At 51.2% G+C, this 24,903-nt stretch overlaps 9 protein-coding genes across 9 annotated transcripts; 4 read left to right on the plus strand and 5 right to left on the minus strand.

The window, feature by feature from the left end:
- Positions 1–198: 198 nt before the first annotated feature.
- Positions 199–3,740, minus strand: BDQ94DRAFT_182272 (uncharacterized protein; the record flags this gene model as incomplete). The annotated part of the gene is made up of 5 exons (XM_026774101.1): positions 199–2,675; positions 2,733–3,120; positions 3,176–3,224; positions 3,279–3,408; positions 3,464–3,740. The coding sequence occupies 5 exons, from the start codon at positions 3,738–3,740 to the stop codon at positions 199–201; spliced, it is 3,321 nt and encodes a 1,106-aa protein (XP_026622516.1).
- A 2,242-nt stretch (positions 3,741–5,982) lies between these two features.
- BDQ94DRAFT_173770 (single-stranded DNA-binding protein) lies at positions 5,983–6,686 on the plus strand (the record flags this gene model as incomplete). The annotated part of the gene is made up of 3 exons (XM_026772219.1): positions 5,983–6,272; positions 6,425–6,513; positions 6,619–6,686. 3 exons carry the CDS (start codon positions 5,983–5,985, stop codon positions 6,684–6,686), a joined length of 447 nt encoding a protein of 148 aa, XP_026622517.1.
- Positions 6,687–7,495: 809 nt separating this feature from the next.
- BDQ94DRAFT_182274 (pheromone receptor) lies at positions 7,496–9,190 on the minus strand (the record flags this gene model as incomplete). The annotated part of the gene is made up of 3 exons (XM_026774102.1): positions 8,429–9,190; positions 7,882–8,368; positions 7,496–7,820 (listed from the first exon to the last, which is right to left on the minus strand). Exons 1-3 carry the CDS (start codon positions 8,988–8,990, stop codon positions 7,496–7,498), a joined length of 1,374 nt encoding a protein of 457 aa, XP_026622518.1. The 5' UTR covers positions 8,991–9,190.
- Positions 9,191–10,465: 1,275 nt separating this feature from the next.
- Positions 10,466–12,378, plus strand: BDQ94DRAFT_150393 (uncharacterized protein). Its single transcript, XM_026767572.1, has 2 exons — positions 10,466–11,028; positions 11,086–12,378. The coding sequence occupies exons 1-2, from the start codon at positions 10,616–10,618 to the stop codon at positions 12,137–12,139; spliced, it is 1,467 nt and encodes a 488-aa protein (XP_026622519.1). The 5' UTR covers positions 10,466–10,615; the 3' UTR covers positions 12,140–12,378.
- Positions 12,379–12,405: 27 nt separating this feature from the next.
- Positions 12,406–12,747, plus strand: BDQ94DRAFT_83616 (uncharacterized protein). Its single transcript, XM_026776653.1, has one exon. It carries the CDS (start codon positions 12,464–12,466, stop codon positions 12,656–12,658), a length of 195 nt encoding a protein of 64 aa, XP_026622520.1. The 5' UTR covers positions 12,406–12,463; the 3' UTR covers positions 12,659–12,747.
- On the minus strand, positions 12,515–14,952 carry BDQ94DRAFT_150394 (phosphatase family protein). The gene has a single exon (XM_026767573.1). The coding sequence runs from the start codon at positions 14,848–14,850 to the stop codon at positions 12,838–12,840; it is 2,013 nt and encodes a 670-aa protein (XP_026622521.1). The 5' UTR covers positions 14,851–14,952; the 3' UTR covers positions 12,515–12,837.
- A 1,597-nt stretch (positions 14,953–16,549) lies between these two features.
- On the plus strand, positions 16,550–17,795 carry BDQ94DRAFT_83625 (Dcp1 family protein). Its single transcript, XM_026776654.1, has one exon. The coding sequence runs from the start codon at positions 16,653–16,655 to the stop codon at positions 17,667–17,669; it is 1,017 nt and encodes a 338-aa protein (XP_026622522.1). The 5' UTR covers positions 16,550–16,652; the 3' UTR covers positions 17,670–17,795.
- A 65-nt stretch (positions 17,796–17,860) lies between these two features.
- Positions 17,861–20,046, minus strand: BDQ94DRAFT_182280 (bifunctional triacylglycerol lipase/ester hydrolase; the record flags this gene model as incomplete). The annotated part of the gene is made up of 5 exons (XM_026774103.1): positions 19,261–20,046; positions 18,672–19,226; positions 18,411–18,595; positions 18,021–18,322; positions 17,861–17,922 (listed from the first exon to the last, which is right to left on the minus strand). The coding sequence occupies exons 1-5, from the start codon at positions 19,372–19,374 to the stop codon at positions 17,861–17,863; spliced, it is 1,218 nt and encodes a 405-aa protein (XP_026622523.1). The 5' UTR covers positions 19,375–20,046.
- Positions 20,047–23,616, minus strand: BDQ94DRAFT_83632 (SMEK family protein). Its single transcript, XM_026776655.1, has 9 exons — positions 23,395–23,616; positions 23,161–23,257; positions 22,991–23,072; positions 22,868–22,917; positions 22,464–22,790; positions 21,613–22,413; positions 21,385–21,552; positions 20,887–21,320; positions 20,047–20,829 (listed from the first exon to the last, which is right to left on the minus strand). Exons 1-9 carry the CDS (start codon positions 23,506–23,508, stop codon positions 20,230–20,232), a joined length of 2,673 nt encoding a protein of 890 aa, XP_026622524.1. The 5' UTR covers positions 23,509–23,616; the 3' UTR covers positions 20,047–20,229.
- Between the last annotated feature and the right edge of the window lie 1,287 nt (positions 23,617–24,903).

A 24,903-nucleotide genomic window follows, 5' to 3' on the forward strand; every position in this document is an offset into this window, starting at 1 on the left:
AATTAATCACTAATATCTACTAGCACTGATAGTTTTCTAGGCAAGGATAATGGCAAAATCACTCAATGTACATATACTATTGCCCTCCATTGATGTGCATACAGAAACAGGGACGCATGGCCTTGCTTTTGGGTAACGCATTTGTCGAACCGAACGGATATCTTGAACGTGTGACTGAGATGTAGTTTAGACCAGCATTCACGCCCCTTTTACGGTTTTGTTTGCCTTGGCTTGCATCCGTCGCATGGCTTCGCGATGCAGGTCGCTCATGTCCCCTCGTTGCATGCCCTCGGCAATTGCATTCCCAATATGATTTGAAGAGGGTCGCTGTTGCGACTGAGTATAAGCTGGCGGGTTCCGGTCCTGGGGATCTGTAGGGACCATGGAGCTGCTTTGTTTGCCGAGAGGGTTACGCCTATCTCTAAGGTCCTCTTGAACAGATTCCCGCCATGCTGCCATCGCGGCTGGTGTATTGGTCGGGGAAGGCCCGCTTGCATGGTTCCGCCTTGAAGTTGAATAGGGAGTATGCGCTGGAGGTGGGCTCATGACTGTTTGCTGGGATAACATTGCGCGACGTTGGGACAGCGGCATGTCATCTGCCCCGTCATGGACTCGGTATGAAAACGATCGCTGCAAATTTTCGACTGGCGATTGCCCGGGACTAGTTCGTGAGTACGGATCCATGCTTAGTGAAAATGAAGATAGCCTGTTTCGCATCATGTCCTCTCGTACAGCTATCAGGGGCAGGGGACCTCTCCACTGGGGTTTAGCAGCCTCTGTTTCGTCCTGGGGTGATTCTAGAACCGCAGGACTCCCGAGCAGCGGATTCATATGATATCCATCATTGCTGAAGTGCGGCTGTGCACTTTGAGGAGGAGAGTGGGGCGTCTTCTTCTTGATCAGGTCCATATGAGAACCGCTGGACACACGTCGACTCTCACGTCTGCTTGGAATATCTTGGACACGGGGCTCTACTGCTGGAGGAGGCTGTGCATTGAACGGTGTTTGCAGTAGTTCTTGGACGTTGACAGGTACTGCAGCCTCCTCCGCATCAGGAGAATGCTCTGGTTGCTCTTCTTCGATCGGCTTGATAGGTTCCAACTCAGGAGCTTCAGCGTCGGCCAGGTGTTTTGCCCACTCATTTGTTCGATAGGATTGTACCACTTTAGATGTCCGCTTAGGCAGTTCCCTTACAGTATCTTCGCTCAACTTGGGAGGTTCATGTTTGATCGGCTCCGGCTCAATTCTGGGTTGTGGCTCTGGAGATTTGCGTTTGTCGTGGGAGGCTACCCTCTTGTTTCCATTCCCGCTCTGAGACAACGGCGGCAATGGATTCTCTGCATGAGGTTTCTGATCTTGACTATCGGTGATGTCAGTCTTCTCATGACCTCCGGAGTGGGATTTATCGCGATCGTGATCTTCCAAGTCAGTTGCTGCAGTCTCTGTGTCTCTGGTGGCATCTCCCTGTTGTCTTCCTTCCTCAACAGCTGACTCGCCTAGACATTCACCCTGGGTTGACGAGGGTCCTTCAAGTTTTTCTTCGCCTTGGACCATGTCAGAGTCATGTCCAGAACTTCCATTACTCTGTCGGTTGACCATTGTCAATGACATCTCCGAAGCTGCGGTATGCGATTTTGCGTCGAGGCCCCCTTTGGTCTCATATTTTCCAAGTTTTTCTTCGGTGGCTGCCGTGGGCGGTTCCTCGCTTTCTTTCTGAGTGCTTCTCACACGAAACTTCTTATCTATTGATGACGGTCTGCCTTGGGGCTGGTACTTAGATTCTGCCTGCTGCTGTTCGTTATCGTCGATGTAACGCTTCTCGTCCGACTCTGGAACTTTCTCCGTAACTCCACCGCTATCATCGTGAACAGTAGGGCAATCTGAGTCTAGGTTGCCGCCTTCGTCTACGGTGCCATGCACGGATGAAGTACCATCGTCAACGGACACCAGGGCCTCTTGAGACTGAGACATGGGCAATTCGTCGTTTCGAGAAGTCCGTGGCATGCACGATGGTCCGGAAAGTCGCTTTGAGCGTATCGTAGCAGTATCTGAACCAATGACGGCCGTCATATCAGAACTTTTATCGTCCTTTATTTTGGCTGCAGCTGCGCCGTCAAAGACCTTGATCGGAAGTGGGCCACTTTCCTCCTTCAACTTATCTGATATTTCTTTGGCCGTTCCAGCTGGTCCGTGGTCGAAGTCGCCTTCAGTCGCTCCCGTCACATCTGACCCAGCATCGCTGTTTGCCTCTCTTTCTCTGCAATCGGAACAGCGGTAGGAGCCTTCGGATGTCTCGGCTATGCTTTTCAATTCATAGGCGTCTCCCTTCTCCATAGCATCCATCTCGTCTGCCTGGCATTTTGCGCCATCTGCGAGTTCCGAAACGCCCGCGGCTGGCTCAGCACCACCATATCTCGCTTCCCACTCTTTCCGCTCTTGCATATTATCCTCTTCCAGCTTTCGTCCAAGTTCGGCCTCGGCTTGTTCCTTCTTCTTCTGCTCTTCGTCGCGCTTCTCTTTCTCCTTCCGTCGACGTTCACGAACCACTTTCCATAGCCTCAGTTGTGAGACTACGCCCAAGATAGCAATGATAACTGTAGCAGCAAGCTCCACACGAATATTACGGGTGATTGGGTATGTATTCGTGTTTAATGGGAAGATATTGTCGTTCAGGCCTAGAACGGGTGTCAGATGCTATGTCTTCATTCGTGGTCGATATTAGACAGACTTACCCCATATGTAGAGCCAAAACTCTTTCAACCCTGCCCGACTAAAACAATCGATTCCAAGCGCAACAGCGGTGCCTCCAGAAATACCCGTTGACACGATCAGTCCGTAAGGACGTGTATGATGGCTGAATGACAAGGCATAGAAGGCAACTGAGATTGCGCCAATGAACCCACTCTTGGAATCAGTGGTGGTGAGAAGACCCCCCGGTTTCAAAGAAAGCAGCCACATGCTACTGCAAAAGCCCCCAAGTAGGCATCCAAGGCCTTCGGTCAACTCTTTAAAAACAATCGCAAGCGCGCCGAATGTAATGCCAGTGAAAAATACAGCAACAAGATACGCCCCCTGGACAGCAACTCGGACAGGAGGGCTCATCACATGGACAATAAGTACCTACAGGAGAGGATTGTTAGACAGCTGGCTTATCAAGGTTGGTGAGCAAACCTACCGTCACCCCAAGGCTAGTCAGAAAAGCTGTGGATAGGAAGACTTGTACCCTACACTACACGTAAGCCCACGGAACCGAAGCCCATGCATTATAGAGAACTAACCTCAGATTCCGAATGCCTATCACTGCGAGGACAGCGCCTGCGACGATGAGAATGAAACCTCCGATTCCCAGAGCAGGTGTAACTGTGGGCTGGATAGGAAGGGCATCGGGGCTGGTTGAGTTCTTGCCATCTTTCGATTAGGTCAGTATCAAAGAGGAACAAATGGATTTGGCAGGTTCTCTTGCCTTTCGATGCCTGAGACGTATTCAAGGATGCTGTAGTTGTGGATGCCGGGAGGGTTGCATTCGAAGACGCCGTGGAATTGCTGTGTGTTATCGCCGATTCTGTCACGCTTGGTGATGCTGTGTCACTGAAGGTTTCACTGGCAGTTGCCGTGCTCGGAGTGGCCTCTCTTTCTCGAAGGTTGTTAAGCTCATGGCGTCCGGGAACTGAGGTTTGTGCGGTGACAAACAATCCAGGCGCAAGGAATGCGGCCAGAGCAAACACGAGCAACAATCGCATGGCGAATTTAGACCGATGACGAATCGCACAAGCTTATCAGTGTTACCGACAGGCTGGTTCCTGACTAAACGATGTCTGTGCCTCCGTACAATAGCAGTGGAATTCAGAATGCTGCATGTGGTGTTCTCGACGGCCACTTTTCACATAACTCCCATGCAGGCTGCAGACAATGGTAAGAGTAGGCCTGTCTTCTCACGATCAAGTCTCGAGGTAGGCAAAGGGATTGTGACAAGCGTGGCGTGAGTATTTCAAATGGATTGCTCAACAACACAGTGATCTCATCTCTACCACCTATACGTAGCCATGAGGGAGAGCAAAACGGGAGGGAAATGGTGGGCAAAGGAGAATAGGAAAAAGGAAGCAAAGTAGGGGAGCAAAAGGAATAAAAAGTCCCCAGCTTCACATCGGAGGTGATCTGAAAATGACCGCTTTTCTTTTTCTTTTCCTTCTTTTTTAGTCTTGAAACCTAACCATTCCAGTCCGATAGCCACGGTCTGCTTCATCGGCAATTCAAGGAGAATAACGATGGTAGCAGTAGACTACCTGCACGAAAGATGCGGGCTGATCCACTCCCTGTCTCCAAAAAAAGCAATATCCTTCGCATGGTTGTGCATGTTAGATGGAATTATTTGGCAAGGATCCGCCCCCTGCCATTCATTGGCATTGGAGTTGTCGAGTAAGCATGGGGTATCTACTCCATGCAATGTGATTAGACATCAGCCATCATCCTTTATAAAGAGCAGTGAATTGGACAGGAATTCTTGTCGCGCCAAATTCGAACACATCCATCTACTTAATCGGTCCAAATCTGTGAACCTCTCATATGAAGGCAGTGAGAAAATGGCCACTTGTACTTCGCAGGCCAAGATTTCATCAGATGTCGGCAAGCCTCGGGAACCTGGGAGAAAGAGCATAGGAGCGAATGCAGGCGTGCGACGGCCGGGGCTTCATTAGGACGGCTGAACGCGTTGGCCTACTTGGTCACGGAAGGGCGATGACATATTGAGAGTAGGAGAAGATTGGCTCTAGCCCTGCCTTGTCGCGGTCTATGGTCCGGATTAAGATTTTCAATAGAGCGCAGGCTACGGAGTAACTTGGTTTGCAACGATCCAGGGACGCGACGACCGATCGTCGCGATTTGGCGATCAGAACTAGCACTACTAGCCGCCCATAGTTAGGCTGTTCGTGTGATCGGCTGCAGGTCAAGACACATCTAATTTCAATCGCGGAGTTTTCAGCCTATCGTGCTCCCGGCTCGGAGGACAATGCTCATTGGGGTTTCTGACAAAGACAACGCCGTGCTCCCAATGGACCGTGCTGCTAGCCTAATATCCGACATGGCCTGACTCCCCAGGGGTTCTCCGTGACTATTGACGAAGTAGTCCGGGCCAAGCGGAATCCTTGATCCTAGGAGGTATACTGTAGTTTATATGCGAGCGAAAATTCGGGCCATGGCTAAAATAAGCTGCATTAAACCTTTAGCGTCCGGGAAGCAAAGTATGTGTGAACAAGGGCTCCCGTCGAGATCGAGCGGTGTCGAGCAGTGCGCCGTTTGTGGTAGAACCATCCGACGGAAACTTTGATGGCTAGTTCATTTCTATCCAATGCCTGCCAGCACATGCCAATAAAGAATGCACGGTAGGTGCGGTGAGCAGAGTTTCAGAGGCAAGTGAAAGTCTTAAAAGGCATGCACTCTTGACGGCCAAACCTTAGCATTGGTGCCTTGCTGCTTCCCCAATGGATTCACAATATGACATCTCACAGGCTACACTGCTGCATTGGAGCCAACTGCCTCGTACTTGAGCGGTTGACTCGCTTAATGTTCCCAGGGTTCAAAGTTTATGATTGATAAATGCATGCACCTGCAACACACAAAGCATCACCTGAAGTTATTTTTCTTTCTATGCTTCCCAAAAGCAAGTTTGGATAGATAGCAGCTCATAGACTGGTGATTTTGGGAAAGCTGTCTGCATGGATATGAGGAGCACATTGATCAAGGGGGAGGAAAAGGGAAGGACAGCAGGCCTACCATCAAGGATCTTGTGCACGATTGGAGTAGATGAGGTATAAGCGGATATTGTATCACGTGATATATCGGTGACGCCGCGGGAGAGAAGCTCTCAACTCTACTCGGGAAAACAGGTCATATCCTCGCTATAGCTAGCATTCCTGTCACTGCACATCCTGCTACCCTTTTTCTTTCTTTTCTTCTAGAATCCAAATCTTCTCCCATTATCTCAACATGTCTGCCATTGCCTCAGCGCTGCGCCCTACCCTCCGCGCCTCCTCCGGCGCCGCCCTGTCCACGCGTTCCTTCAGCTCTTCCTCATCCCGTTCCATTGCTCGTATCATGATTACGGGTCGTCTGGCTGGCCAACCCGAGGTGCAGGCCACCGCTTCTGGCCAAGAAGTCATCAGATACACCGTGGCCTCTAACCAGAACTCGAAGGATAAGCGCCCGCCGAGCTTCTTCAAGGTGTCGGCCTTCAGTGAGGGAAACCAGCGCGAATTCATCACCAACTTGCAGACGGGGTAAGTCTTCCTGCCCGTTAACTTTAATCTTTCCTTCGAACTGCAGACATGCGTGTTTGCTGTTTCATTTGTCTCCTCTGAATGCGGCGTTTAATTCACATCCTCTTCGGGTCTCACTATCCAATCCGCTAACTTTCTTTTCTTGTCACCAGTACTCTTGTGTTTGTCGAGGGAGACGCAACCATGCGCCAGTGGGAGAACGCAGAGGGCAAGAAGCAGACGGCCCTGAACATCACCCAGCGTACGTTATCGTCCACATCCGCCCCTTAAATCATGTGAAAACAAACTACATACTCCCTTATACTGTATTGCGGAAGTACTAATATGTCCTACTTATAATCCGCAGGCGCTCTTGAGGTCCTCAAGCGTCCATACAACCCTGAAGCCTTCTCTGAGGAGCAGCAGCAGGAGTAGGAGAGAACAAGCTAAGATCGGATAATACGGTAAGAGTGGCACTTATCAATAATACCGGGTGGCAGGATGATGTAGTTGTCTTGAAGTCAGACATTCCCTCTCCTCGCCATATTTCTTGCTGGCCTCAGGTGTCCAATGCCGACTTTCCCAATTGTCGGTGAATTCGGGCACCACGGCGAGCTGCCATCAGAAACTCTTTCCATTTGGGTTCATCTCCTTGGCCATATGTATCATGTCTAACAGTCCTCGTGTAAAGTATTCTCTTTCTCATATGATGCGCTTCTATCTCTCGGCATGACCTGCGCGTATGCCATTCGTGTTGCTATAAATAGTATGATCTGACTGGTCTACTCCTTACTACTTAGGTGCTGTTACCTACTACAGCTTGCTATCTGCTGCACCGATGCATGTAGTTGACGCGTACGATCCGCTCGGGCAATGCTGTGTCGCGAAAACGCCGTAGATGGATTAAATAAATGATATCAGAAGGCAGGTAATCGGAGACTTACTACACGTTCTACGCGTCTAGCACGTTGAGCTGTCTAGTAGTACCAATTTGAAATACATTGATCGTCGGCTATACTCTGGAATTTGTGATCAACATAAGCAGTTCCACTAGCTGACGTGAACTAGGCAAACTCTTGGATAAGTTTCATGCCTATGAATAACAGTTTGTCGAGGCAGGGTGATACGAGATCATACAGTAGAAGTTCTTCAGTACCAAGGAGGGTCAGTCGTAAACAAGACACTATAGCTCCTCGTCTCGTGCGTGACCTATCAATGCTTGAGAGGAAGATTTCTCCCCATTGTTAAACGTGAAGTTCGCTCTCCTGTCTGATTACCTGCTTTACCCGGATATGATCCTCCGAAAGTGGCGCGGCTCCATGGTCACTGCTTCCACGGCTCTGACTCACTCCAGCCCAGGCATTGGTACGAATCGTGGTTGTTTGCTCAGGAATATGGCGCAGAGGAACCGCTGTTTCCTCTCCGGAGGAAGGCCGACTTCGTAGCATCCAAAGCAGTCTGAACCGCGACATCCACTGTGATTGCTTGGCTCCAGACACTGCACCCATTTCAAGGTCATGGTAGCCACGAGCAGCTCGGATTGCGTCGGCGGAATTGTTGGAGGATGTTCTAGGATAGCTTAAGCGTTATGCGCGGGCAGCGCGTTTGGAAGGGATAAGGGCTTCCTTACCTTGCGGTGGTTGTCCATCGTCTGTTGAATAGAAGAAGCTTTGCCCGACTACTCAGGGATCCTGACGCAGAGGAACTGTTTGCTGAGGATGACTTAAGGGATGTAAAGCAGTTGCCAAATCCTAGAAAAATCGAGATCGCGCGGTACATAACGAGAGCATCTCTCCCACTACCGAAGAAGATAAAGAACATATATCCCGAAGCCACCGGGATCCAACGGTCGTAGAAAACACGGCCCTCCACAGGGACTTTGATCACCTCGTTCCAGTTAGGTGGGTGAGCGACACTCCACGAGTATGAATGCCATGGCTGAGTGACCATAATGTTCGATGCAACGACATAGGTTTGAACTGGAATAATAGCCCACAGCATAATAAAGGCGATGAGGAACAGCCGCATGAATCGCGACTTGGTCAAGTTACTATTGGCTGATTGAAGAATGCTCCCGAACTGGCTTCGGTACTTGGTAAGGCGATGTAACACGATGACTAGCGAGAGGTTAGCCTTCACTACAAGAAAAGCGAGATACCAGACGCCAGTGGACGAACCGCAGTAGTATCCAGCAATCAAACAGATGATTAGTGGCCAGATCCACGCTAGCACGAGAGTCACCCAGCTCCGGTCATAGTTATTGAGGCAACCAGCAATAGCATACAAAATGTACCTGTTTGCCTGATAGACGTAGTGCGTAAGCATCGCAATAACCGGGGCGATTACACAGAATGATAGGACCATGGTGTGATTCCACCAACGTTGCGATTGAGTTGGAACGAGGTTTGCGCGACTCGTATCCAAAACCTGTGCCAAGTTGCGAAAAATGCAAACCAAGGTCCCAGGGATAGCAACGTAGCTGGCAATCATGATCTTAACCTCAATATCACAGAGTCCGTTGCCATCCCACCACAAATCAAGGTCGTCCGTCGGCCAGATCAGTGCGTTGACTATATTGAAGATGTTGAGTAGGAGATACCACAAAATTAGACTGCTTGCAGCAAAGTTTCGGTTTTTCCAGTGCAGGACTAGAGGAATGATACTGAGGAGGACGGAGACGAATGCAAGCACCGGAAGGAGTATCGCCTGCGAGGAGACCGGTGTCTCTGGCAAGGCCATTCTGAGTCTTCGGTATCGAATATACGTCTGTTGATCAAAAAAGCATATGAGCCTGATACTTGATGAAATTTAGAATCATCCGCCTTGTTGATTGATTCTTCTCCCGTTGCGATAGCCGGATCTCAAGATGAAAGAGATGTCTGAACAACGACGACTGGTAGGTATGATCCAATGCCAAAGGAGAAATGCCATCCTGAAATACCAGGTGGCAGAGCACAAGCCAGACAAAGTGACCGACACATGAGCAACAGCGACCTTCTTATTGAGAATAAAAACTCTGAATAGACAGAGTTAATGCGAGACAAGCTTAGCATGCTGGTGGGGTCTAATTGAGACACCCCTCGCAAGAGATGAGGCGGCACAGTATAAGCAAATCCTGGAAAGGACCGAGGTGTTGTGATATGTCGTGTCCATTTTGGAAGACACCCCGACGGGTTCCAGCAGGACAGACCAGGGGAGTTGTCCAGTCAAGGGATCTTGGAGTGAGAATTACCCTGTCGATGTACGTATACCAGAGACTGGCCCCAATAGACCAGAACACAGCTCTCTGAATAAGGGTCGAGAGTGAAGAAAACCGCGATGCAACGGGGGTGGGTGGAGGTGCAGTGAACAGGAAGCCTCCGGCCATTCCCCTTTTGGGTATCAAAGGACTCAGCGCCATCCTGGCCACCTCCTTCCTGCGCTGCCTCTTGTTCCACACACACGCGCACACTTACACTTCCTCCTGTCTGACCAACACGGGGAATCATTTGCGGGAGCCAGCAAGAGTGGTAGCGCCACTGTCTGCTCTTCTCCCTCTCTCGTTTATTATGACCTTTGCTGGAAGATATAAGAAGAAGTAGGTGCTTCTGACGGCGTTCAAGGCTCATCATGAAAGGCGTTGTATGTCTGACACTTCAATCATGACGGTTAGGAGAGCGATTCGATGAGACCCATATGAACATAAAGACTAGGCTCTCATCGGCCCCAGAACACATCTGCCAAGAATTGGGATTTTAAACGGGTGTTACCAGCGCGCAAGACTCTACTGGCATGAGCCTGGAGGAAAGGGACCGACATTGCCCTCAGCTAGCCTCCCAGGGCCTGTGCAGAAATGTTTAATCTGCCAGCCTAGCCTCCGGTCCTTTGAACAAAAAGATCATCCTAAGGTTCAATTCGATCCACGTGCTCTCGGTACGGGGGTGTTCATTTGCAAAGGGGCAGCAACAGGCACCTGCAGCAGGCTTGGTCGGCAACCGGCGACCACATTGTCAGGCGTGGGTCCCTTGTCGTCACTCGTCACGGCTCCGGTTACTTTCTCCGCACGGCCTGGCCATTAAGCAGGGAAATATAGCGCCCGAGGGATCGTCATTGGGGTTCCGGCTGCGGATCGCCCCCGCGGACCCGGCTTGCGTTGCTGTGAGTGTAGTAGCTGAGCAAGGGAGATCTGCGCATCGCACAGGGTAAATCACCCGTGGTTCTCTCACACACGCTCACTTACTCTTTCATTCTCTCACCCCTCTCTCTTCCTCTCTTATTCTTCCTCTTTCAACTATCTCCCCTCATTTCACCTTCCACTGTCCGGAGCCTTCATGAGCATGAGCGACTCGTGAAAGGGCTGGATCACGTCAGGCGCTTGTTGTGTCATGCCAGAGCTTGCTCATCCCTCCCTAGCTCCCCTCGACGACCACAGCCCCCGCGTCCATCCCCGCGAGTCCATGACGCTCCGTCACCGCGGTGCAGGCCGATCTGCAACCTTTGCAGAGGGTACAGCCAACCCGCGAAACCAACGTCGCAATTCTACCTTGTCCGACACAGTATCTGAGGCCCGGAACTCGATTCGGTCATCCACGGACGACTTACTTTTCCCACGTGCGGCCAAGAGAAGTGACGTGAACCTGACAAATGAAGAATCACATTGGCATTCAGCACCCTTGGGCCTCGCTTTGTTGCCTGCGGTTGCCGGAATATTTTTCCAGAACGGAAGTGCTGTGGTCACCGACGTCACCCTTCTTATTCTCGCAGCCGTCTTTTTGAATTGGTCCGTTCGATTGCCGTGGTAAGGGCACGCGCTCCCTTTCCCCATATGTTACCTACTAAGCCATATTCAATCTAGGGATTGGTATCGCTCCGCACAAGCTATCCGCCATACAGATAGGTTCTTTGGCGCCACGGATCCGCCATTCCAATCAGAAGCCGACGGTCATCCATCCTCACAGGGACACGAAGGAGATGCAATTGAGAGTGATGACCAGAAACTACATGACAATGCTGCGGCGGCGGCAGCAGCAGCAGCCAGTAGGGAACTACAGATTCACGAAATCATAGCTCTTGTGTCTTGCTTCGTATTCCCAGTAATTGGGACATGGATTCTACACACCATCAGATCCAAGTTGTCGCGCCCTTCGGAAGGACTCGTGTCCAATTACAACCTGACTATATTCCTGCTGGCGTCGGAGATCCGGCCGTTCTCCCATCTCCTAAGAATGGTGCAGGCGCGAACGCTCCATCTCCAGCGAGTTGTCACATTGTCGTCAGAAGATGAATCAGACAGAATAGATGTGCATGATATTGCGAAGCGGCTCGAGGAGCTCGAAGCCCACGTCGCGGAGACTGCTGCAGCACGTCTGTCAGCCAGTACCCTGGATCAGGCCCAGTCACATGCACAAGATCTGGAGACAATTCAATCGGCAATCACGCAAACGGCTGCAGAAGTACGAAAGACCTTCCAGGCAGACATTGATGCTCTGAATCGGGCCGTACGAAGGTACGAGAAACGGACCGCCGTTTCTGCCTACCAAACGGATTCTCGTCTCCAAGCCCTGGAAACCCAGATGCACGATGCCTTCTCCTTAGCAACAACAGCCCATCGAACAAGCATGCAACGGCCACAAGGGGTTTTTCTCATGGTATTCAGTGGGATTTACGCTGCCTTTTCACTGCCAGTGCAGGCATTCATGTCCGTTGTCTGTCTGCCATTGCACATGTCGAAAAGCTGTTTGCGTTATATCAGGAGTATGCTGTTCTCAAAATCTTCTTCAGTACCTCAAACCACAAAGGATAAAGCATCACACAGTAAATCACGATTGGCGAAGAGGCCGGCACGGCCAACCTCGAAAGAAGAACCAACAGATTCCCGGGCCCTTGGTCAAATCAAAGAAAACCATTAGTCTTTTGCAACCAGCGTTCAACCGGTCATAACCATATACCTAGATTATAGAAGACGGACTATGGATCCTGCTTGGCGCTATTTTCTGTTTCCTTGGGTTTGCTCTTTTCGGAACCATAAGTCCCAACTACATCTGAATTCAATTCAAAGATGAGAATTGTTGGTTGCAATGAAGTTATAGTAGTAAATCGATATAGCTACTGTTCATTCAGTCAATGGCAATTCGAGCGCTGTTCTAGGTTGATTGTCTCCTAATTCTTCAACCACGTCTGCTTGGTCCGACACTAAATACTACGTACTAGCGATATCAGATAGTGCCTACATCATGTCGTCTGATGGTGCCGAAATTTCCATTGCGGCCATCACCATGCTAAACCCCGTAGCCAGTCCTTCAGGCAGGACATGTGTATCATTACTAGTACTACCACTCGGTACCATCTGCGAATCTTTGCTTCAGCTATTACCACCCGCCGAAGTGACGGTAAGATTACAACTGTCAGCGCAACTGTACTATAAATAACAACAGACTAACCCATCCACAAGCAGAGAGAGGTCCGATAGGAAGAGGAAACTCTATAAAGATACATATGTAGTTACGAGTAATAACACGCAAATAAGCATTCATGATTGGCTTATCCTTTCCTCTCCTCTCCTAGGAAACACCCCCTGAGGGTCCCTTATTATCAACTCCAATAGTCTTTAAAAAGGGTTAATGATACTCCGTTTCCTTTCCTCTAACGCACGCCGATCTTTCTCCTTTGACGGTGCAGCAATGTCTGATGATATGAGAACTGTTGAGAAGATGGATGCAAGAGCAGTTTCCACGGCCTGACGACGAATGGCCATTGGACTAGGACTAGGATTAAGCGAGGGTTGTTCGGTTGTTATGCTTGAAATCGAGGAAGTGAAGGTACGTGTTTTGCGGCGGATAAAGGCGGCAGGGGCAGGGCCAGGCTGGGATGCATCTTCCGGTGGGTTCTGGGTGGCTGTATTTGGCTGTGATTCGTTGCCAGACGATGAGGATAAGACGTTTGGTGAGGGGCCGCGGTTGTTGGCGTTGGTGTTGTTGGGAATGGAGGATGCAGGGGCAACTTCGTTCGCAATGCGGGCTAACATGAACGTGACGAAGGTGAAGGAGACGCTGTGGACGGGGGAAAAGGCGAGGCTTTCGAGCACCCAGGCCTGGGAGTCTTCCCAAGATAGTGGGGGTTGTTTGGTTTTTTCGCGAGTGAGAATTTGTTGATCGAGGTTTTGCCAGACGGCGGCAGTGACGATACCGTCCTTCAGGGATCCGAGGAATGCGAGAAGCGTTTCGCTGAGGATTTCGAGACGCTGGAGTGAAGTTACCTCTGGGGCGAAAACAGAGTTGAAATCCTTGTTGGTGTCGAGCGCTTCGCGAGCACAGGATAAGAGATGGGAACGTTCAACTTGATCGCGCAGAGTCCAGGCCTCAGGCTCAAAGGGCCATCCGAATCCAGCGGGCTCTCTCATCCATGGTGGTGTATCTTCTTCCGCCTCACTTCTTGTCATGCTCCACTCGGCAATGGCACGTTCTGATATCTCGGATATGGCCTCCGTCAATCGAAAAAGCTCCCGAGGAGCCGACAAAGGCATGCCCGGGGTATTGTTTTGGTCTCGGGGTGCCTTGGCTGGAACTAGGCTGCGTGCGCCCGTTTCAGGCATGACAGTTAGCTCCTCTAATGAGCGGCCGAAACAGGTGGGCAGCCATTTGCCATGAACGGAGATGAAGTGATCTCGGCCGTGCGCCACTCGAAGGACGAGGATTTCCTCTAGACTCAATTTTCCGTCATTTACTAAACGAGCCAGTTCAATATCTCGGACGCATGCTGTGACCTCAATGTTGGCAATCTCCCCGGGATGCAGGGTACACTCGTGCGACGGCAGCTTCTGCTTTGAGCCGGAGTCTGAGTCAGACAGATGTGGTTGGTCAATACGGTAATCCAGCCAGGATGGTGTGCGATTAGAGACATCTTGCTCCGGCTTTTCTAGGGTAAACGTCGCAGGCACGCCGCTGGTGTTGGCGACCGTCAGTGACCGGGTGACAGGCACATCGAAAGGTATGTCACCAAAGTTCACGGCATTGGGGTCTTCACTTGTAGGTTGACTGCCGTGGTGGTCCACCACAACGGTGAGCCCAGGCCGAGACTCGTTTTCCACCTTATCCAGCTCCCGAACCACCTCCTGGTGTACCTTGGCTTTCAACTGCGGATCCACCGAGTCGTACGTCAACGTAAATGCTGCGGCCAAGGGTTTATGATCCGAGGAGAGGATGCCTTGATGCGATACATAGTACTCAAGCTGCAGTGAGTTATCCGCATCGTCGTCCACATCTAACGAGCCGTCACCGTTGGAATCCTTATCTGGATCGTATTCCTCCACACTGTCCGCTCCGTCGACATCGGGATCATAATCAAACAACACGCTATCGTCCGCAACTGCCTTGTCCAAGCCCCGGGCTTTCATCTCTTCGTCGCGTTTTCTTGCTTCCGCAGCTTCTTTGGCCAGTCTTTCGTATCGCATTCTGTCCTGGCGAGTCCGATACAGTATCCGGTCACACCAACTGGGACCTCGGTTCTTCTCGCTTGAATCAAACCTAGCAACGCTTCCCACGTCATACTTATACGTAGGCAGGAAAGTGATCGGGCCCTCTCGCCAACCGTCATGGAAAGCTTTTCGCTTATCTTGTTGCATCCGAAGCTGGTCATGGGGCAGTAGTGACGATATGGTGGTTTGCAGAGACGCTGGATCGGTGTGAGGATCCACATCCTCGTCCGAAACAGCTGGAAGTGGGCTGCCTGTATCCTCCTGCTTCTGGCTTGCTTCGGACGTGGCCTCCAGTTGTGTAGTGCTGTCCTTAGGTTCAGTCTGGAATTGATGCCTATCGTCGTAGTCATTCGCTGTATGCCGGGCTAGGACTCGTCGCACGTCATCACCTGGGATATCCTCCAGGCGATAATTGAGATCCCCAAACCAAAATGCAAAGTCCTCTTTGCCTATGCTCTCGGTGAGTTCTTCTCGAAGTGCTACGTTTGGGTCGATGGGCTCGAACTTCGTCCGACCGACAATTTGTGAAGCATCCCAATTCCGTCGTTCTAGACTATTCTTGTCGGATCCAGCCGCCAGGTGACAGTTCACGAAGACCAGACATGTCGTTTCACCAAGCATTAATCGAGTTGTAACAGCACCCTTGTTGCCCATATACCCCAAGAGGCCCGTGCCCACACTGGCGCAGCTAACAAACGACACATGGTCGGCGAGAGAAGGTGCCGCATATACTAACTGAAGCAAGCCCACCAACTGAGTCTCCGCAATAAGCTTATATCCCTCTGGCAGGGCTTTCTGAACTGCTGCTTTCCACCGATTCGACGGTGCTGGGTCAACATACGGCCTCAAGGCCTCCGCAGGCGACGAAACATCCACGATCTCCTGTAACCCCAGGACGTAAAGGCCAATCTTGTCCGGCGCAAATTCAGGTAGGCTTTCCCCGTTTCCAGACTCATTATTTTTCACACTAGCTTGCTCTTGCGAGTCGGAGACCCGGAGTCCGGATATCTGCTCACATACGCCTTCCCGCTGTACGAACCATTTCCCAATATCATTCTCGGTACCTGGAATGGCAGCGACATTCCATGTGCCGACCTTCACGCGAATCGACTGTTGATGGGTATATTCAGCCTTCCTTGCCTTTACAGCCTGTGGGAGCGACGAGGGATCGACCGATGGATCCGGAGAAGGGTCGTTGCTACTGGAGGAGTCGCTCGAGGAAGAAGACTGCGATGCGAGCTGCGCTGAGCCCGAAGCCATAGTGGGGAGGTCGCTGACAGTAACACGCCGAGCGAGCCCAGAAAAGGGATCTCGACGTTATATTATATTGAATATATCCCTGGGTGCGAATAGACTTATGGGGTGGGAAAACCGACGGTTAAGAATTCACGTGGAGAGGCAGTCAAACGGTGCAGAAGGTAGAGGATAGTATATTTCACGCAGTTGGCTAACTTCCACACGGAACGGAGGTATCGCAATGGCCCGAGTTGGAGGTACTGAATATCCTGCTATCCCAGAAGCCGATCGGATGTAACGGAGGGAGGTGATGATGCACGCAAAGGCCCCGAAGGAGGATACTATGACGCCGGGACTGATGAGGCTAAGCGCAGGGCGACTGGTTGGGAAAAAACTGCCGCGGGATATGTACAATAGGAGTCGACCGGTCAATTGGAATGGTAAAGAGAGGGAATAGTAGCAGAGGGAGTGGTGATGGAAGTGATGATGAGGACAGTCCAGTCCTTTGGCACGGCGAGTCCAGACCACGCGGGGGTCCCGACCGCTTCCCGAACAGAGAGCACCAGCTGTGCTTCGACGTCTGCTGCATTCTTCCCTCTGTCCCCTCCTGCTTGGCTATCGCTCCAGCTTTTCTTCTTCCTCTCCCTCACTGTCCCTTTTCTATCTTTTCCTAATCTTTACCCTCTTTCTCTCTCAGAGTTTAGATATCCTGCATGATGACAGGCCGCAAGCCCCGCCGACAGAACAACAATAACAACAATAACAACCACACCCACCGTCGTCATCCCAGCCAAGGCGTCCCCCAACCCTCCGACTACGACTCCGACTTTCACAATTACCTTTCTGATACCCAGCAACTTCAGGATCACCAAGAACCTTCCATGCCTCCACCGCTCCGCTCCAACGAGGAGCTCAACCTCTCTGTCCTGCGCCGCCATAACCCCTCCATCACCAACATTCTCTCACTCGCCCAATACGCCGTCGTCTACATCTTTAGCCCAAGCTCACGACAATGGGAAAAGAACGGCATTGAAGGCTCCTTGTTTGTCTGCCAACTCACTCAAGGCGCCCTAGGCGAGGAACGATACAGTGTCTTTGTCCTCAACCGACGAGGTCTGAATAACTTCGATCTCTTCCTCACTGACGGCGAGAACGTCGAAATCACCGAAGAATACATCATCCTGAAATCAGACTACACCCCAGAGGCGGAAGGAGCCAACAACAGCAATGGTATCAATGGTGCTAACGGATCCACCAAGCCGGGTGCGAACGACGGCACCAATGTCCGCATCTACGGTCTCTGGATCTACTCGGAGCCTCCGCCTAACTCAACCGCGGAGACGCGCACCATCAACGCCCAAATGATTCGTGAATGCGCAACCCACGCCGGACAGAGTATGAAGCTTGCGCGCGAACGATTGGAAGCAGCGCAGCAAAACGGTCTGCATGTCGCCGCTGCTGTGGCGTCGGCGACCGCGCCTCCGCTGGAAGAGGTGCAGTCAAGTGTACCGATGGGTCGGCAGATCTCGCTTAAGGATCTCTTTGGACAACAGCGGACGCAGGATGATGAGTGGAGTGTCCGGGCGCATCAGTTTGGGCCCAGCGACTGGCAGCAGCCACCGCCGGCTGTGGCAATGCCTGGCGTAGGAGCAAATCCGAATCCTCCGCAGCAGGATGTTCTTGGGGATTTGTTCCGGAGGGCTGGACTAGCGTATCAGGGGGGTCAATAGCGCGACGCCACTTGCCGTTGTCTTTTTTACGCCATCCAGATGTTAGACACGTTAGATACCCATAATCATAATCCTTCGCTTGGCAGTATGTTAACAAAATATGTATCCGTAGATTACTAGTTCTAAGTTCCACAAACCCTCTAAATGATCTACACTATTTCCCCAGTACCAACATATAGACCAAGCTACCTTCAATCGGCGATGATATCCATGACCATCCCAGCGGCCTTACTCGCCGTGACTTCGCTATGACCTATATGCATTTGTCCAGATTAGCTCCCAACCGACCCCCAAGCCGAACCGCAAGTAGAGAAAAGGAAGAAGAAATAAGTAATCGGGGAGAATACTCACGCAAACAGAATGCATGCGGTAGCCCATCCTCACAGACCACCATGGTCGGAGTCTTCCCTCCCTTTCCCCTGGCCATACTCTTGGCCTCGATAATCTCCTCCCTCGTCTTCTCCGCAACCCAATGATCATTCCGTCCAAAATAGAAGAACATCCGGGCTGGAAGAGAAGCTGCAGTAGTCGACAAGTCATTCCCCTCACCATCCCTATTTCTGGAGGAAGAAGAGGAAGAGGAAGCTATTCCCCAAACATCATCGCTCCACTTATCGGTTGTAATGATGCGCATTTCATCAGCAGCCATGTGCCTTTTCACCTAAGCGTTAACATATATGATCTTCTGTTGATTGCCTTTTTTGGGAGGGGAAAGGGTAGCAGGGGGTAAGGAGAACTAACAAGGCCTGTCTGACGCCCCTCTTACTCTTCAGGAAGGCGCAGGTGGTATCAATAGCCTGCGATGGCGGATCGGCCATGAACAGTTTGATTAATGTACGGAGGGCGAAGTCAGGTAGGAGGGTGGTGAGGATACGGGCGAAGACGGAGACTACTAATGCGAGGGGGGGGATGATTGATAATAGGGTCTATGTTTTTGTTTTTGAGCATCAATCCATTATTCAAGGGAAAGTTGTCGCCTTGCGAAACGGGGGGAAGACGTACAGTCAACTTCTTTCCCGAGGGGGAACTGGCAATATCCATTACAGTCGGGAAGAGCATCACTCCACCGATGATGTCGAAGCCACCAGTATTGGAGTGGTCAGACGTTGAGCGTTCGCGATGTCGCCGGATCACTTCCATGGCGATATAAGTGCCCACAGAATGGCCCATGAGGATGACACGGGGCCGAACATTAGTAGTCGGAGATGGTTGCGTAGTGGCTTGCACGAAGGAGTCGAGCTTGCGCTGGATGAACCGGATCTGATCTTCCACATTGTGGTAATGCGTGGGAAGGGGAGAGTGTACTTCGAAGCCAGCTAGGCTGTGGCCGTAGATGTGAAATTGATGATCTTTCTTCTGTTTGCTGCTGAGGGATTGGAGTTTGGCGGAGAGGTAGGTGAAGAAGGGGTAATAGTAAGAGATGAGACCTGGGTTTCCGGATATAAAATAGACTATGACTGGAGTTGCGGGTGAATTGGAGGATACTGGTCGTGGCGGCGAGGTTGTGTGGAAGAAGCTGTCCGAGGTGACATGGGGTTGCAGTGAAGGGGCCATGGCCTGCATGCACGATGGCAGAGCGTAGCCTACTTACGATTAGGGGAGGATAGATGTACGTACGGAATGGTAGATATTGAGTTGGCCGATCCAGGGTGAAAGAAAAGAGAGTTTCCCGGGATAAAGCACCCGGTGGATTCGGGACCCGCATGCCGATCGTTTGTTCTATCCATGACGCACGGACAGTAGCGTTAGCCTACAGGTGCTCGGCTATCTACATAGTACAGCTGCTGGGACTGGTCAGGGCGATTTGTTGTGCATCGAAGAAGTCGGGTCAGATTAGACTGCGGCAACACAGGTATGTGCAAGTTGGCCCTTCCTCGAGGACGCAATTCAAGTGTCCTCCAGCTGGACTCCGCTCCTAACCACCAGTGTGACTAACCGATGGAGACAACGAACAGTGTGCTCGCACCATCTCAAGATCATAAATCATCCCGAATGCCAAGCTCAACTGATCACTAGCACGCGCGAAATAACAGTGTCCATGTAAAACGAATTCCCTGGTGGCCCTTTGATGGTACGGTGAAAGCGCCCCCATCATATGCGTAAGAAGAACCGCAACAGCACCGGAAACTCCGGGACAAGCGAGCAGTACAAGAAAGGAGGAAAGAAGTGGCAGATAATGCGAGTAGATGTACATCGTGCCCACGAGATAACTGGGCAAAGGTATAAGCGGAACAAAAAGAAGATCTCGCCGCAGAGCTGAGTCCGTAATACATGATATCTAAAAGGAAAGATGAGAGAGCAAGGATGCAAAAGGAACAGCACAATGATACCGATCGTACATCAAAATACGTCCGGCTCACAAGGGCAGGAAAAAAGTATAAAATAGAAAAATAAAACAACATCACTTCATCTGGTATCTAGGAGGCTGTCGTAAAAAACAAGCAGGGAAAGATCCTGTTACTCTGACGAAACGCGAACGATGCTGGCAGCAAATGTAAGAAGACGGTTTGTTCGACACAAGAGCCATCAAGGCATCAATCAAAGACGTGGTGGGTACCAATTAGCCACCATCACCGCTGTGGTTGTCATCTCGGTTTTCTTTCTCGTTGTTCGCATGATCAGCTCCAGAGTCGGTCGAGCCTGGGTCAGACGCCTTGATCGTAGCCGAGCTAAGGTTGATTGCAATTCTCTTAGGTGGTGCACTGCTATTGAGGTTCCCCAGCGCTGCCCCCTTGTCGTTGGCGGAAAGCGAGCCAATGGACACGCTTCGCTTTCTCCGCACCATTCCGGCAGTGCCAGGACCGGCGCTAGTTGAACTTCTTCGTTTAGGTCCAGCTGTGAGCTTCATCAGCTCGTCATCGTCTTCCTCCTCGCGCCGACGCTTTTCCGACAACCGTTCGGGTGGCGTTTGAGGCGTTGAGACCGGAGTGGACGGTGAGTCTGCGGGTGAGCCGGCAGCAGCATCGTGACCTGAGTCATCTTGCTGCGGTTGTTCCTGGTTCTGTGGCGCTTGCCCATCGCTGGGTTCTGGCTTTGTGTCCATCGCATCGTCTTCATCGTCGTCATCCGGGTAGTCGACAAGCGGCTTGACGATGGGCGACGCAGCGCCATTCTGCATTCGGGCAGCATCTGATGTGGTCTGCCTACTCTCCTGCTGCCACTGATAGCCATGGTTAGCCAATTTCGAAAGGGGACCATGCTGGAACAAGCGCCCTACCTCTTCATCATCGGAGGTGTTGAAATACTCCTCCTCGGCAGCATCCATCTCCCCGACACCTTGCCAACGCTGGCCGCCGGCAGGCATCCTTTGGGAAGGCAGCGTCTCCTCATGCGACATTAGGGACGAGTCCGGCTCGGCGCCGTAGCCCTGCATTTGCTCGTAGCGTAGGATCAAGCTCTGGAATGTGTCCACGTAGGTGATGTTTCGGATTTTTTCGCCATACTTCTCCACTACGTGTAGAACAAACGGTTTCATATTCTCGCATCGGATCGCTTCGAATAGTTCGAGACAGGCCGAATTTAGGAGATTATCACGGGGCATAGTCTCATAAACAATGTCGAGGATGAGCCCAAAGATGTTGTTATGGGTCATCAGAGCCTGGTAGAAAGTGTCTTGAAGACTAGTCAAAGCACGGAAAAATCTCAACGCAGCTGAGAACGATTTCTTTATTAGAACATTCCCATAATGACGATCTGGTCCGGAGGGAAAACTTACTCAGCTTAAGGTGCTTGTGGGGCACCGTGAGTAACTGAGCGATTCGAGGGGCAAGGGATTCGTTTTGAATGACATTCCGACTCCGGTATAGGTGTTGGCGGACAAAGAACGTTAAGATATCGACGAGATGGGAATACAGCGACACCTCTTGGAAGCTTAAGTTCCGAACTAAGTTACAAGGCAGTTAGTTATCGTCAAATCCCTAGGCGAATTCCCTGTAAGACATACGGTGGTCATCATGTTCGAGTCGTTTCAGCGGCCAGAATAGCCTTCTCGCGGACTCATCGAAATGGTTCTGAACAAATGCATCGGAGAGGATATTCGGACGCGGTTTGTTGAAATTGTCGGGCCCAGCCCGGCCCAAGGTATCTTGCAGGGGAATTTGGGGATCCAGTAAAACTTTGACGGCATCGGCGAGTTGGTTCTTGACCCCCAGGTCGGACTCGGTATGCAGCAAATCAATCAGCGTGTCGGTCAAAGGTGTCTTCTTCTCGTTGACAGCTTTTAGCATATACCCACGCATCATCACGGGGTCGTGGTCAAGAAGCGCCACCAGGATATCGATTCCAGTTGTACGCAGAGCCGGTTTGGGGTGTTTGATGGCGAAGGCAATGACGGCAAACAGGCCATGGTTGATGAAATTCGCAAAAAGATTAGCACGCGCCGGCGCCTGCAGATTCTTTGCGATGACAGCGCATTGGTGGAGAAACTGGACAGCGTCCTCCTTACGCTTAGTGTCCGCGCTTCTTGGATCGAAGACTGAAAACAATTCCTTCAAAAAGGGACCATTCGCCTGGATGTGGTTGACGATCTCGACCTGATTGAAGAAGATCAAGGAATTGAGAACCGAGAAGGTCGGATCATCTAAAATTCGAGCTAAGACCACATCCTTGAGATATTGCAAGCGCCAAGTGTAGCTGATTTTGCGGCGAATTAACGCATCCTTAATAGGTACAACTTCCTTGTAGCGCGACTTATCTGCGAGATATTGTCGGTGGTTCGCTTTGTGCGTTGGAAACTCGGGGTCATCTTGAATCCGTCAGCAACACCGTCAGTCCAGAGGAATTCAGTATACGCACATTCCAATGCTCCCACCACGCCAAGGATAATAGGATCCGTAACAACTGTCTCGATTATGGTGTTGTCATTGAGAAGGATGAGCGACTTCATGATATTGCACAGGCGATGTAAATCGGAGAGACTTTCGAGATCCTCGGCCATTGTAACTAACGGGATGAGCTTGGGGATGTACTCTTCTCGGATGACGAATTTCGATAGCGCATCACGCCCGGCCTGGGTAATGCTAGCGGCCCTCATAACATGATCGATTTCGGGTAGGTTTCCGAGCTCGGGTGGAGGCAGCATGATTGACTGGTAGCTTTCGATATCGTCCGACAGAGCATCTTCTGGAGCACCAGACGTGAGAATGGTCAGCAATGGCAACCAGCAAAGCAATATCAGTTAGAAACAGAATAGGACGAACCTCCTGGTGCCAAGTTCAAAAGATGTTGCTGTACGCTAGTAACAAAATTCCTATAATGCCGTCAGCGATGGATTGGAGTCGATTGCCGCAAGGCTCCATGGTGGTGGCATGGGCAAGTCTTACCAGATCACAGCGCACCCTTCCGCTTCCTGGAAACTCAGCGCCATGTCCGTCCCATTTGGTTCGGTCCATACTATCAACGTTTCTATTTCACGTCGCGGAAATGTCAGCTCGCATTCTGCGATCTCCCTCGATGCGTGCGATGTAGCAGAAGGCGTAAGGGGCAAGCGGACCTTGTTGTTTCTGATAGCCGTCATCCTTGGAGATTTTTGTCTCCAGGAGCACACGATTAGGCTCATCCTCCGACTCGACGAATATCCGCGGCTCATCCTGGGAAACAAAGAAGGGATTGTTAGCGAAAGCAAGCTGAATTGAGGACGCGCGCCTGAGAGCCGCAGTGTTTGCGCCCGAGGAGCGGCGACGGGGATCGCGCTGCGGCCAGACACATGGCGGCGACCGGGACTCACATCAAGGATCTGTCCTGTACAAAAACCCGTCCCGCGATCAAACCAGTCATTATCTTTGAGTTCGTAAACTTTCACCCGCTTGCGATCGCTGGGCGGTTGCACCTCCAACGCCATGGTCCGGCAGAATGGCGAGGTGGCGTCTCGTCACTCCGGGACAACTCAGGAACGAGTGCACCGGCGCGAGGAGAGCCCCGAGAAGGCGGAATGATAAGACGGACCGCGGTCTGGTCCAGATTGGACGAGGGAGGGGGGTTTGTTGGTTGTGGTTAGGTTGGTTTGGTTTCGGGGCGGAAAGGGAAGGAAAGTGGGGAACAAAGGGAAAGGGTTAAAATTAAAAAAGGAATAGAAGAAGGGAAGAAGGAGGAGGGAAGAGTGGAGGAGAGAGAGGGGAGGGGGAAGAGGTTGGGTGTTCTCTGAAAGTTTGGAAGATCGGAAGTTTGGTCGGAGGGAAGGGGAAGAATGATGTAAAAGACTCGCGAAGAGGTAAGAAGTAAAGTACCACCAAAGATGACGCCTTGGGGGAGAACTCAAGAGGAGGAAGAGGAGGGGAGGGTAGAGGTTGGAAGGATGGAAAAGAATGGGGAAACTGAACTGAAAATGGATGGGGCAAAGGAAAAAAAAAAGTAAGTTCGGGTGATGTTGGGTGTGCGAGGGAAACAATGGATGGATGGATGGAGGTGTGCTTTTTGGCTGCTTTTGCTCTGCTTCTGCTCTGCTCTGGCGCTGCTTTTGCGGACGAGATGATGAACGATGGATGATCCTGAACTTTTGGGGCCGGGACCACCTGACGGCCTCGGCTGTGGTCGGCGCTGTGTGTCTGTTCTATCTATTTTGGCACCTTCTGTCCCTTCTAGCTTTTCTTATCCGTTCTTTGCATTTGGTGCCGGCGCGCTACAAGATTCACCCAGCACACGCGACCGGAGATTAGGAAGCCACTGGGAGAAGGAGTTGCCTGCTTGCTTGAACACCCGGGGGCACCAGCCAGCAGCGCTTTCGGAGGGATCGGACTTGAAAGAAGTTCTTGCAAGCAAGCTACTTAGGGAGCTAGGCGTCTTGACCTGATCCGACCCGGCGAAGCAATGCGATGATGCTAGTAAGTGTTCATGATAGTACGAGGGACAGCATTATTATAAGTATATAGGAGTTCAAGATGTCCTGAAGAAAGGAGACGAGCCAAAGACGCGCGAGACGGAGATCTGCAGGGAAGCGACCGAAGGGAACCAGCGTCAACCAGGGGGGGTTGCAAATGACGTGCACCCGCCGCGGGAGAATGAAGGTCTGCGCTTTGATGTAGTAGTTATACTGTATACATCACTGGAGAGTATCTACAGACTACTATACTACCAGCTGAGGATTTCAAATAGCCTTTTTACATGTCAAGGTAAAGTTGGTTGGATTCCAGAAAGCTTAACAAATCCGAGATGTTCCAGGGGTTGTCAAATGTCAGGCCCACTCTGTCTGACAATTTTCTTCACTACAAAGACTAGATATAATCTAGACAAATACCGT

The sequence above is a fragment of the Aspergillus welwitschiae genome, assembly GCF_003344945.1.
Source record: "Aspergillus welwitschiae strain CBS 139.54b unplaced genomic scaffold BDQ94scaffold_36, whole genome shotgun sequence".
In the NCBI taxonomy this organism is placed as follows: Eukaryota; Fungi; Ascomycota; class Eurotiomycetes; order Eurotiales; family Aspergillaceae; genus Aspergillus; species Aspergillus welwitschiae.